The sequence below is a fragment of the Pongo pygmaeus genome, chromosome 9 (genome assembly GCF_028885625.2).
Source record: "Pongo pygmaeus isolate AG05252 chromosome 9, NHGRI_mPonPyg2-v2.0_pri, whole genome shotgun sequence".
Taxonomy (NCBI): domain Eukaryota; kingdom Metazoa; phylum Chordata; class Mammalia; order Primates; family Hominidae; genus Pongo; species Pongo pygmaeus.
In genome coordinates this window covers 48,293-60,367 of record NC_072382.2, presented here as the reverse complement: position 1 = coordinate 60,367, position 12,075 = coordinate 48,293, and the positions used below count along the sequence as shown (strand labels likewise).

The following is a 12,075-nucleotide window of genomic DNA, read 5'->3' as shown; positions in this document are numbered from 1 at the left end:
TTCGAGACCAGCCTGACCAACGTGGTGAAACCCCGTCTCTACTAAAAATACAAAAATTAGCCGGGTGTGGTGGCACGTGCCTATAATCCCAGCTACTCAGGAGGCTGAGGCAGGAGAATTGCTTGAACCTGGCAGACAGAGGTTGCAGTGAGCTGAGATTGTGCCATTGCACTCCAGCCTGGGCGACAGAGCGAGACTCCGTCTCAGAAGAAAAAAGAAAAAAAAAAAAAAGTAAACATGAAGTGCTTCGAATACACAGCCTGGCATGATCACAGCTAAGTGAAGGTCAGCAGCTGTATTGTGCTTTATACATGTGCAGGTGATAGTCCTACCAGTGTGCCTGTCGAGGTCACCCGTCCTAAAGTGACCTCCCTGAAAGCCTGAGTTGAAATCCAGATTCCACTTCTTGAGGCCTGGCCTTGGACTCCTGGGCAGCCTCTGGAAATCCTCCTCTTCAGGCCCAGCGGATACCCCACCTTCCCTGTCCATGTCTTCCTTGTACTCCCTGTATTACCCATTGATGTGTAACAGGTCACCCTAAAACTTCACTTAAAATAGCAATGATTTATCATGTCTCATTGAATTTGAGACGGGGCATGCTTCAGGGTTGGCTGTCTTTGCTGTATAATGTCAAGGCCTCACTGGGAGATGTGGTCCTGGGGCTGCCTTCACTTGAAGGCTTACTCACAGGTCCAGAGGTCAGTGCTGGTGAGTGGAGGGCCTGGCCGGGCTGACTGCCTGTGGCCGGGCTGACTGCCTGGGATGGTACATTCAGTCTCGCCGTGGTTGAGCTTCGTCACAACATGATGGCTGGTGCTGGAGCAAACATGGACACGTGGCAGAAGGGTGGGGGGTGGGGGCGGTGGGCTCTGGTGTCCAGGCAGAAGCTGTTTCCTTGGTATGTTGTATGCCTGGCCTCGGGAGCCTGGTGGCATCACTTCTGCCATACCTCATTATTCAGGACACCCACAGGCTGCAGTCCAGATTCAAAGGAAGGGACACAGCATTGCTCAGAGGTGATGAGCACGGGTGTGGCCGTCTTTGGGTTCAAGGCAGAAAGCATCAGGAGGGACAGTGTGGAGCAGGGTGTCTGAGGCACTCAGGCCCTACCATCTCTCCCCACACAGACCCTGGGCCCTCCCATCTCACCAAGCTGACCCTGGGCCCTAGAAGGCAGGATGGGACCCCTTGTGGGCAAGTGGTGACAGCCTACGGGGGCTCCATTCTGGAAAAGCTTGATCCTTCCACGAAGACAAACCCTTATTAATGCAATCTGATTTATTAGTAATTTGGGCACAGCAGAAAACAAGATTAACAATTGGTAAAATAGCATAGAAAAAAAGTAACTGGTTACAATTGCCCAAACAAGCGTGCTCTGCCCTGCAGGGCCAGGCTGGCCCAGCCCAGCTGGTGAAGACAGCCTCGAGCTCTGTGGCCCAGCGGATCTTGTGCAGACGCTGGGTGTGATGGGGCACAGCAGGGCTGGCGTTATTCCACATCAACCAGCAGGGGAGTCATGTAATCAGAGTGTTTGATGCCGAAGGTGACAACTGGGGCGCAGGGCTTGGTCAGGGTCACCTGGGAGAGGAGGGGCTATGATAGGAGCCAGCACCCCTGCCCCCACCTGCAGGTCTCTGCCCTGGCTGGGGCTGGGCTGCTGTCCTTCCTGAACCTGGGGCCAAGGTGGCCAGAAGCTATGCTCTCAGGTTTGAACACAGAGCACTCAGCAGTAGTAGCTGTCACAGTGTCTAGGGAAAAGGGCAGGGTCTCTGCTTCCATGTCCCTGAAGGGTTACTTGTGGGGCTAGTGCTGGAAATGTACAGGGTCCTCAGGGTGCAGGTGCCTCCCCTCCTCACCCCACCCCTCCACCCCTTCTTGGCTGTGTCCTTCCATAGCCTGACCCTGTTTCCCCTCGTCTGTGTCCCAACCCCCCTCCCTGCTCTTTCCTACACATCCCTCTGGGCCAGGCCCCCGACCCCACCCTGACCCCTCTGAGCTGTGCTGTTCCTGGACCTTCTCAGGGCTGTGGGCGCCTGGTCCTGGCTTGAGGGTCTTGTCCCCTGGGGGCTCCACACGGGCAGCCATGGTGTACTGCGGAGCCTTGAACTTGGTCACCTGCATGTCAGTCTGGCGGTAGGCTGCAGGACCTGGGGTCTGAGAGGTAAAGGAGGCTCAGGCAAACTTGGCCTACCCAGGGCGTGTGGCCCTAGAGGACAGGGAGCAAACTTGGACGGAGGGTCTCAGGCTCTGAGTCAACAGGGTCAGCTGCAAGTTGGTGCCCGTGCATCAAGGTCCCCTTCTGTCTTCTGTCACACTATGGAGACCACACCCCACTGCTTGTGGGGTACCTCATGCGGGGGTCACTTCCTCCATTTCAGTCTCACGCTGGCAATGGCATCCCCAGTGTGTGCCAGTCCTGGGAACATCGCTGAGCATGTGTGAGAGAGGCTGTTGCTGCCCTGTTGGACCTGAGGGCCTGGGGCTGGCAAAATCAACATGGACGAGGGCTGTTGGGTGCCATGATGCTGCTTCCCCATCTCAGGCCCCTCAAGCTCTCAGGCATGTGCCACCCAGGGCCTTTGCACTGGCTGTTTCTGAAACCAGGACCCTCCTCCCCCAAATAGCTCATGGTTTATTTTTTCCTCCTCCTCTTCTTTCCATGCTACCCTATCTAAGATTGCCTCTCTCTCTCCAGACAGTGCTTCCTAAACCCCATCTCTTGTCCTCAGCACTGTCCATGCTGGGGCCAGGGCCTCTCCCTTCTGGCCTATTGCCTGCCTCTCCTCACCACTGCAGTGTAACCCCAGCACGTGGCAGGCGCCCAGAGGGTGAAGGGCTGAGGGGGCTGAGGGGCATCGGCAAGGCAGGGCCGAACTGGTGTGTCCTGGGTTTTGGGGGAGGGTTCAGATGGTTGGGGGTGATTCTCTGTTCTCAGTTGGAGTGACCCTTGCCTTGTGTAGGTCGTCGCTGAAGCCGCCCAGCTTGCTGCGGCCCTTGATGGAAAAGGAAGGCTGGGAGACCTTGCCGACGGTATTGGGCCCCATTACCATGGGCAGCATGTACGCAGCGGGGCCTGCAGGGTGGATGTGGAGCCTCAGGCGGGAACAGGGTCCACTGCTCCTTCCCTGGGGCTCTCCCCCAACTCTGGAGATCAGCCGTCAGGCTGCGCCATGTCACACACCCCACCCAGGATCCCCAGGTCCATTTGGCTGAGGACGGTTGGGGCTGCTGCGGACCTGGGGTGCTGTCCACTCGGAATGCCTTTGTCCGGGCAGAGATGGAGTGGCTGGGCGCTGAGTCGAACACGTACTTGGTGGATTTCTCTGGAAAGTAGTCACCTGGACAAGGAGCCAAGGGGGTTGCTGGGACAAGCAGGTGGGTATGCAGCCCAGTTTGGGGGCTCAAGGAGGACTCCCCAACATTCTAGGCGTGGGGCCTCTGGGCTCCAACACAGGTGGTGACCAAGTCTGGCCAGGGGGTGTCCAGGATGGAAATGCTGACTTCAGGGCTGGGGAGACAAGGGCTATTTTTGAGCAGGGAAAGTGGGGTCTGATGTCGGCCTGGCAGAGAAAGGTCCAGGTCGGAGCTGGGGCTCTCGGGCCAGAGTCTTCTCTGCCCAGGCACGATGGTGACCCCTCAAGAGAGAAAGATGGGGCGGGAGGGGCCAGGATGGCTGAGCTGACATGAGGTTAGGGGCACCCAGCAGGGAGGGGCAGGAGCCTGAGACAGGGTCACTAACCTGGGCCAGGGGTCAGCATGGTCTTGGTGTGGTAGCGCCCCAGGATGGAGTAGGCAGGGCCAAGGTGCTTGCCAGTCCTCAGTATCTTGGGGTTTACATTGTAACGGGGCCCTGGGGAGCAGTTCTCTGCCAGGAGCGTGGGGGCCCCACGGAAGCTGTAGGCTGGTGCACGCAGCTTGGTGGGCGTGTGCTTCATGAAGCCTGCGGATGCAGTGGGCCCTGAGCAGCTTGGAGCCTGACCTGCCCTTCTTCCCGCTGGGAGTCAGAGATTGAGCCCCAGGCCCTTCCTGGGCCCCCACCTGCCCGCCTGGCTCCTCACCCTCCCCCACAGTTTTTCAGGCTCTTACCTGTTGTTGGTGGAATCAGGTACTTGGGTCCAGGGCTGCTGTAGAGGGCCATGATGGGTCCCCGGGGGCGATGGGGCCTCCAGGTACCCATCCATACCTCCTCCGTCATGGCCAGCTCTGTCCATAAGTGAGAGGGTTACCAGGTGCTGGGAGGCCCGGCCCTGTCCCATGCTGGCCCCTGATGTCCCCGTCCCTGCTCTTGCTGACACTGAAGGGTAAGACCTGCTGAACCTGCTGCAGCATCCTCAGTGGGGATCTCCAGCTGGGAACCAGGAGTCAGGGACGGTAGGAGCTTTCTGCACGGGACTGTGAGCTCCTCACTAGCTTAACTGTAACCCAGAGTTGCTGTCCATGCTGGCCCTCAACTCACCACTGTTCTCGGCTCTAAGGGAGCCCTGGGCCGGTTTCTCCTACTTGGAGTGGTGATCAAAGATGGGGAACTTCTTGATTGAGGCTGTGCTGAGGGGCAGGGAGGGGGCCGCCTGGGAGGGAACTATAACTTCTTCGGTGCAGGGACAGCACTCAGAGCAGCCTACAGACCCATCCTCCTCAGACACCGTCCTTTCCCCCCGGCCTTGGTGCCAGGGAGTTCTCGCAAAAGGAGCATGGAGAGAAAGACCTTCCTCTCTCCTCAGGGGCTTCCAGAATTGGGGAGAGGTCCCCCACTCTAAACTCTAGAATGTGGCTCTGTGGGATGACAGGTTCTAGATTCTGTCTGTGTGACCAGGACAATGGCCTCTGCCTTTGATCCCTTCATGAGATCTCACCACCAGGTCCCCCCAACAGGACACCCCTATAAGTCCCCCCTGACCATGTTCCCCTCACCAGGTTCCCCTCACCAGGTCCTCCTCACCAGGTTCCCTCACCAAGGCTCCCCTCACCATGTCCCCTCACCAGGTGTCCCTAAGTTCCCTCACCAGGCCCCCTCACCATGTTTCTTTCACCAAGTCCCCTCAACCAGGCAGCCACCCATGAAGTCCCCCTCACTGGGTCCCCTCACCAGGTCCCTTGTAACCAAGTCCTCCAGGGCCCCCTCCCTAGGGCTCCCTCAGCCAAATGGAAATCCAGGTAGATACCATGTAGGCAGGTGGACAGAGCACAGGGCTGACAGCACGGCGTGGCCTCCTTGCCAGGCTCAGACAGGACAGAGGTGTGGAGAGGAGGGCCGGGGCAGTGAAGTGTCAGGGCTCAGCACCCAGGGTGGCCAAGGATGGGGCAGTTCCACTCAGCTGTGCCCCCAGAAGAGACCATAGATTGGGCAACTGAAATGCTGGAAGGTTCTGGCTGTGAGAGAGCCTGGGTTCCAGGGTCAGGATCCGGGTCTGTGCTGGTTGTGGTGGGCGTGAGTCAGTGTGGGCACTGGGGCTGCCCTGGCTGACCTCAGAGGCTGCTCACCTGTGGCTCCCGGCCCCCTTGGACATGGGTGTACCTTTTTCTCAGCCTTGTCAGGGGTCCTCTTGAGGCTCGACACCAGCTTTCAGATGCTGAGCACCCCTGCCCTGACCTAGCCTATGGGCGACATGGGGTCTGTGTCCACCCAGTCCTGGACACTTCCTCTTTCTGGGGCTCCCACCTCATACCGCTGCCTCTGCCGCCCGTCTCCCTCCAGACGCCCCCTCCAGATGCCCCCTCTGGACGTCCACGCAGTGCTGTCTGGCTCCGTGCGCTGTCCACCTGCCTACATGGCGTCTGCCTGGATTTCCATTTTGGGTCTTGCCTGTGGTGTGCCTGCTCCTGTGTGGACCCTGTGTGCCCCTCCGTGGGGGACTTTCACACGTGTGCTCCTTGAGCGGGATCCTCTGTATGTGGGTCTGTGTGTGTGGCTGTGGCCCTGAGTGTGTTCCTGATGTCCCCATTTGTGTGTCCCTCTGTGGGGGCAGAGACAGGAACCAGAGCCTGAGCTGCAGAAGGCTTTATTGATTAAACGGTTTGAGGATAAATTTCCATGTGGGAGGTGGTAGTGGGCGTTGTGTCCGTGGCTGCTTGTGTGGCAGGTCCTATGGCTGAGCCATGTCTGAGGTCCACTTAGGCACCGTCCTGACTGCCCAGCACTTGCACCTGGAAGGCAGACACGTGTGGACTAAGAGGGCTGTGCTCAATAAGTGGAAAGCCACAGCTCCATCAGGCAAGCAAGGCCCTCAGTGGGGGGGTCTGGCATATTGCTGCCCATCTCCTCCCAACAGCTGGGAGGTGTGTGTGCACATGTGATGGTGTGCACACGTGTATGTGTGTGCATATCCCAGTGTAAGTACCCACGTGTGAATGTGTTCATACATGTGTGCACGCAGTGTGCATTTCATGTCTGCACCTGTGTTTGGATCTCTGTGTATGTTCACGTGTGCATGGAGGAGTATCCCACAGACTGGGGAGGAGCAGGTCTATGGAGTCTGGGGGCTGCTCGGTGGACAGGAGGTCTGGGGTGTCCACCTGAGCTGGCTGATGCGGGTCCAGTATCTGTGGGTGGTGGATGTCTGTGGGTGGGGTAGGCTGTGGGGGTGCTGTGTTGGGTGGTCTTGATAAGGCTGCAGGTCTTTAGAAAATGGGGTGCCCCCCCGCTCTCATACCAGCAACTTGACCAGCTCCGCCTTGTGCATTGGCTGCAGGCCGTCTATGCAGGACTTGAGTTCAGTCATTGCTGCCTTGGCATCTTCGTTGACATTGTACTTGCCCAAGGTCCCCTCATAGAGCTCCTCTGGGGTCCCCACCAGTAGTGTTTGCAGGAAGTCCATGAAAAACTCATCGTTGTCCTCCCCTGTGGCCATTCCTGCATCATGAGCGAGATGATGCCAGGACAGGACAGGGTGACTCTGGTGCAACTGCAGCCCTGGACCTGCCTCAGGGCTCCAACCTCCACGGTCTCCAGACCTTCCCCTTCAATGCCTACCTCTCCTCCCCAGAGCTTCCTCCACAACACCCCCAACTCCACAAAGCCCGAAGACCCCTCCACATCCCCCTTAATCTTAGCTGCTCCAGTTTCCACTCGGCATTCCCTGGGATCCCCAGGGAAGGAAAGTTAAGCTTCTGGTGTGGGGGAAATTTCCCCTGATGAGAGGCTAGTATGACCAGAGGCTTGAAGGGTCAGGTCAGGCTGGACTGGGCTGGGGTAGGAGACACGGCTGGTGTTGGGTCAGCTGGGCTTTGTCTTTGGTTGGGGTGGAGTAGGGTGGGCACGGGTTCTGCAGGGTCCTTGCCCACTTCTATGACAGAAGCAGGTGGAGTGTTCACTGCAGGGGCCTGATGCCAGGGTTTTACCTTCTCAGGTACCCCCCCACTCCCCCCCCCCGACCCTGAATGTTGTGGAAACCCCAGTGGCACAGACTCACGGCAGATGCAGAACAGGGTGAGGGCCACCCGCAGGAGGGCACGGCTCCCCTTCATGCTGGCAGTCTCAGGAGCTGCCTCCAGCCAGAATCCCGGGATTTTATACTTCACCGGACAGCACCTCTCCCAGAGGGCGGACCGGACCTGCCCATTAGGACCTGGCAACAAGCTCAGATGAGGTTTGTTCACATCCCTGGCCCCCAGTGGGTGCCAAGCAGCAACAGGCATGGAGTGGCTGTGTGACAGGTGGTTGGCAAGCGGTTTTAGGGTGTGTAAGAGAGAGAACAGGTGTGTTAGGAGGGAACACTGGTGAGAGGCCATGCCAACTGGTCGGTGAAGAAGGCAGTGGGTCCTGGCCACCAAGGGCCTCTAGTCATGCCTGCTCTTGAGGCTGAGGGTGGCGGGATCTGGGGTTGGCCCCATGCCTTTCTTTTAAGGTGGGAATCCCTCCTCTTATCAGTGTGCTGTGTGATCTTGGTCTGCATCTGGGGGTCTCCAATCAGGCAGGGGCCCCTCACTACTCAGATGGGGTTGCCTACTAGGGGAAGGGGGTGCAGGCTGCAAGAGTGGACACAGCTGTAGGACTACCTGGGGGCTGTGGATCTATGGGGTGGGGAGGAGCCCAGTGGCAGTGCCTAGAAGAGAGAAGGTGGCCTGAGAGGGTCTGAGGAACATAGAGCTGGCCATGCTGGGGCCAGGTCTCAGCAGGAAGTGAGGAATGGGACAGGCTGGAGGTACATCTTCCATCAGTAGCCAGGACAGCAAGGAGAGGTCGAAGGCCCTGGGGGAGATGGTCCCAGGACATATTACAATGGACACAGGAGGTTGGGACACCTGGAGTCACCAAACAAAACCCTGCCAAGAGAGACCATGAGTAGGGGTGTCCCAGTCCAGCCCTCTGACTGAGCTGCACGGTTCAAATCCAAAGGGCCCCTGCTGCCACCTGCTGGCTGATGGCATCCATATGACCCTGGGCCACATGCGTTTAGGGTCTCTGTGAAGACCAAGATCCTTGTTACATTGAAGGACTCCTAAATGAGGAGAAATTTCCACCTATTCCAAACAATCACATAAAATTTCATCCTGGAAAAAGCCTGGGGGATGGCACTAAGGCTAGGGATAGGGTTGGGATGAGGTTTATGGTTACAGTAAGGGGTTTAGGGTTAGGAATCAACGTTGGTTAGGAGTTAGGGATACAGTAGGGTCACCGGTAAGGGTTAGGGGTTAGGGTTAGGGTTAGGTTTTGGGGTGGCATATTTTGGTCTTATACGCTGTGTTCCACTGGCAATGAAAAGAGTTCTTGTTTTTCCTCCAGGAATTTGTCATTTTTAAGAGTTTAGCAATTCTACCAGATATAGACCAGCTGTGCTATCTCATTGTGGCTTTCAATTCTCTAGTATGTTGAGCATCTTTTTGTATGTTTACTTGTCATCTGGAGATCTTCTTTGGTGAGGTGTCTGTTCAGGTGTGTGTGTATTTTTAGTTGGGCTGTTTAACTTATTGTTTAGTTTTAAGAATTTTTATGTATTTGGAAGACAAATTCTTTCTCAGATGTGTATTTTGCAAATATTTTCTTCAATATGTGGCTTGTCTTTTTGTTCTCTTAACAAGGTCTTTTCCAGAGTATAAACTTTAAATATTAAGAAATCCACATTGTCATTTGTTCTGTGTATACCAACCTTTTGTGTCATTTGTTAAAATTCATTACCAAACCCAAAGGCACATAGCTTTTCTTCTATAGTTTCTTTTAGACATTGCATTGTAAGGATGATTTTGAGTGATTATTTGTGTAAGTTGTAAAGTTTCCATCTACATGCATATCATTTCCTATGGTTTCCAATTAATCATTCCCTCATTGTTTTTGGGAAAGACACAGGATAGTGGGCTCTGTTAGAGTAGATAGATAGCTAGACATGAACAGGAAGGGGAGTTCCTGGAAAAGGGAAAGTCTGGGAAGGCTCACCTGGAGGGAGCACCAAAAATTCACATATTAGTAGCATCTCTAGTGCTGGAGTGGATGGGCACTTGTCAATTGTGAGTAGGAGGGAGAAGAGATACCTATGCAGAAAGAAACACCCTAGAACTCCTCTTAGGATGCCCCCAATCATCATTCACTCTGCAATAAAAATGTCAGAATATTGCTGGCTACATGCCGATAAGGACAAAGGGGACATTCTTAAGAGAATCCTGGCACCATAAGTACAGATTAGGGCAGAGAAGGACATTCAAAAGAGGCAGGCGCAGTAGGTACAAACGTGACTGCTGTCAGCCTGCCTGGGATGGCGGGAAGGAGGCTGGTGCCAGAGTGGATTCAGATTGATCACCACACATGTGCCTCAACCAACAGTGAGGCGGTCCCACAAGCCTAAGTGGGGAAAGTCGGGGACCTGAGGCAGTAGCAGGAAAACCAGACAAAACAGGCGGAGACTTGAGACAGAGGCAGGAATGTGAAGAAGTCCAAAATAAAATTCCATGCACAGGACTCTTAGGCTGTTTTCCTGCGCGATCATCCCACTCCTCCCTATTTTTCTACAGTAAGCTCTTTACGCTGTATTTTTCAATGAAGTTATCTGCCATCTTTGTACTGCCTCTTGGTGAAAATCGTTCTTTCAAGTTACATAAGAACTGGGACATCAGCTCTCCCCAGTAATAGCTCCATTTCAGTTTGAATTTCCAGAACCGATGGCGCTTAATAACTGGCGTTCTGACTTTAAGTGGTGCAAGAGGGGGCCAGTAGGGAGCGCCAGGGGTCAACCGGGAGCAAAAGGGCCCTGTATAGTCCCCATCTGCCTGCAGGTGGCGTGCTGCCACGACACTGCCAGCAAGAGGGCCCGGCAGTGTCCCCAGCTGCCAGCAGGGGGGGTACGACGACTACACTGTGAGCAGAAGGGCCCTGCAGTGTCCCCAGCTGCCAGCAGGGGAACCAGCCACCACTACACTTGGAGGAAGAGGGCCCGGCGTGCTGCCACTACACGTGGAGCAAGAGGGCCCGGCAGTGTCCCCAGCTGCCAGCAGGCGGGCTTGCTGCCACTACACTGTGAGCAAGAGGTCCCTGCAATGTCCTCAGCTGCCAGCAGGCGGCGTGCCACCACTCTACAGTGAGCAAGAGGGCCCTGCAGTGTCCCGAGGCCAGCAGGGGCAGCTGGGCACCCCTGTAAGCAAGACGGCCCTGCAGTTGCCCTAGTCGCCAGCAGGAGGCGAACTGGCACAGCACCGTTAGCAAGCAGGCACTGTAGTGCCCAGATGCCAGCAGGGGGCGCCCGGGCCGGACTGCTCAGATTACCGAGGTCCCGCCCGTCTCTGCGCCGCGCCCCCCGGCGGCGTGCGTCTCCGCGCCTGCGTCGGGCCTCTTCGCCCCCTCGGCGGTGTAACCTCTCTGCGCCTGCGCCGGCGCGCGCCGCCTCTCTGCGCCTGCGCCGGTTAGGGTTAGGGTTGGGGTTAGGGGTTAGGGTGAGGGTGAGGGGTGAGGGGTGAGGCGTGAGGCGTGAGGGTGAGGGTTGGGTTAGGGGTTAGGGGTTAGGGGTTAGGGGTTGGGGTTGGGGTTAGGGGTTAGGGTTAGGGTTAGGGTTAGGGTTACAGTTAGGGTTAGAATTGGGGTTAGGGTTTAGGGGTAGGGGTATGGGGTTAGGGTTAAAGTTAGAGTTAGGGAAGGGGTTAGGGTAGGGGTTCGGGTTAGGGTTAGGGTTATGGCTGGCACTAGGCTTGGGGTTGGGGTTGTGGTTTGGGCAGTGTCGGGGTTAAGGGTTAGGTTTACGGATTATGGATTAGGGTTAAAGTTGGGGTTAGGGGTTAGGTTTTAGGTTTAGGGTTAGGGTTGGGATTTATGGTTAGGGTGAGGTTCGGTTTGGGATTGTTTTTGGGGTTTGTGGGTTTTTAGGGTTTGGGTTAGGGGTTAGAGTTAGGTTTTGGGTTGGGGTTGGATTTAGGGTTAGGGGTTAGGGTTTTGGGGTTAGAGTTAGGGTTGGGGTTATGATTAGTGTAGTGTTGGTATTGGGGTTTGGGTTGGGGTTAGGGTTAGGGTTCAGGACTAGGGTTTGGTTTAGGGGTTTGGGATTAGGGATAGGTGTTAGAGTTAGCATTAGGGTTAGAGGCTAGTGGTAGCATTAGGGTTAGTGGTAGGGTTAGGTTTGGGTTTTGGGTTAGGCTTAGATTAGCAGTGTGTTTTCAGAAATAGTGGAATAATTTGTACGTTTTGAAAACTATTATTTCGTTTATTTTCCTTTAAATATGCAGCAGAAGTTTACTACAACTAAATTATATGGGTTCTCTAATTGGCCACTTATTTTACCTAGATTAAAATGTGGTTTATTTCAACTTGATGTTTTTAAAGACGAGCTTGTGGTTTGTGAGGGTCAGAACATGCACCATAAGCAAGGAGGCCTGCGGTGGCAGTGCCTACCTGAAAATGCTGTACCCCAGGGTCTGCTCAGGGCCCACTGCTCTGAACCTTCACACTTCTGAAATGGCTGGACATCTCTGTACAAGCTGCTCTTACCCAGTTCCATTTATTCTTATATTTTACAAGGATTTAGTAAATTCTTGAGCTAGGCCCTGGGGACTACCAAAGGAATAAGATATGTGTTATTTTTATTTTATTTTATTTCAATAGTTTTGGGGAACCGGTGGTTTTTGGTTACATTCATAAGTTCTTTAGTGATGGTTTCTGAG

General features: G+C 55.2%; 2 protein-coding genes across 2 annotated transcripts; both read right to left on the bottom strand.

Moving 5' to 3' along the window:
• Window positions 1-1,257: 1,257 nt before the first annotated feature.
• CIMAP1A (ciliary microtubule associated protein 1A) lies at window positions 1,258-4,775 on the bottom strand. Its single transcript, XM_054437610.2, has 7 exons — window positions 4,457-4,775; window positions 4,087-4,203; window positions 3,740-3,940; window positions 3,237-3,338; window positions 2,952-3,073; window positions 2,014-2,154; window positions 1,258-1,578 (listed from the first exon to the last, which is right to left on the bottom strand). The coding sequence occupies exons 2-7, from the start codon at window positions 4,193-4,195 to the stop codon at window positions 1,489-1,491; spliced, it is 765 nt and encodes a 254-aa protein (XP_054293585.1). The 5' UTR covers window positions 4,196-4,203; window positions 4,457-4,775; the 3' UTR covers window positions 1,258-1,488.
• A 1,213-nt stretch (window positions 4,776-5,988) lies between these two features.
• SCGB1C1 (secretoglobin family 1C member 1) lies at window positions 5,989-9,397 on the bottom strand. Its single transcript, XM_054437609.2, has 3 exons — window positions 7,410-9,397; window positions 6,651-6,850; window positions 5,989-6,144 (listed from the first exon to the last, which is right to left on the bottom strand). The coding sequence occupies exons 1-3, from the start codon at window positions 7,726-7,728 to the stop codon at window positions 6,112-6,114; spliced, it is 552 nt and encodes a 183-aa protein (XP_054293584.1). The 5' UTR covers window positions 7,729-9,397; the 3' UTR covers window positions 5,989-6,111.
• Between the last annotated feature and the right edge of the window lie 2,678 nt (window positions 9,398-12,075).

What these genes read in the sequence shown, in the direction of transcription:
- SCGB1C1 (XM_054437609.2), bottom strand. Translation starts at nt 7,728, where the DNA reads ATGGCCTCTCACCAGTGTTCCCTCCTAACACACCTGTTCTCTCTCTTA. An exon ending in CACCCTGTTCTGCATCTGCC is followed by an intron (nt 6,851 to 7,409) that starts GTGAGTCTGTGC and finishes CTCATGATGCAG; the next exon opens with GAATGGCCACAGGGGAGGAC. An exon ending in CGGAGCTGGTCAAGTTGCTG is followed by an intron (nt 6,145 to 6,650) that starts GTATGAGAGCGG and finishes TCTGCCTTCCAG; the next exon opens with GTGCAAGTGCTGGGCAGTCA.
- CIMAP1A (XM_054437610.2), bottom strand. Translation starts at nt 4,195, where the DNA reads ATGACGGAGGAGGTATGGATGGGTACCTGGAGGCCCCATCGCCCCCGG. An exon ending in CCTGATTCCACCAACAACAG is followed by an intron (nt 3,941 to 4,086) that starts GTAAGAGCCTGA and finishes CTGCATCCGCAG; the next exon opens with GCTTCATGAAGCACACGCCC. An exon ending in CATGCTGACCCCTGGCCCAG is followed by an intron (nt 3,339 to 3,739) that starts GTTAGTGACCCT and finishes CTCCTTGTCCAG; the next exon opens with GTGACTACTTTCCAGAGAAA.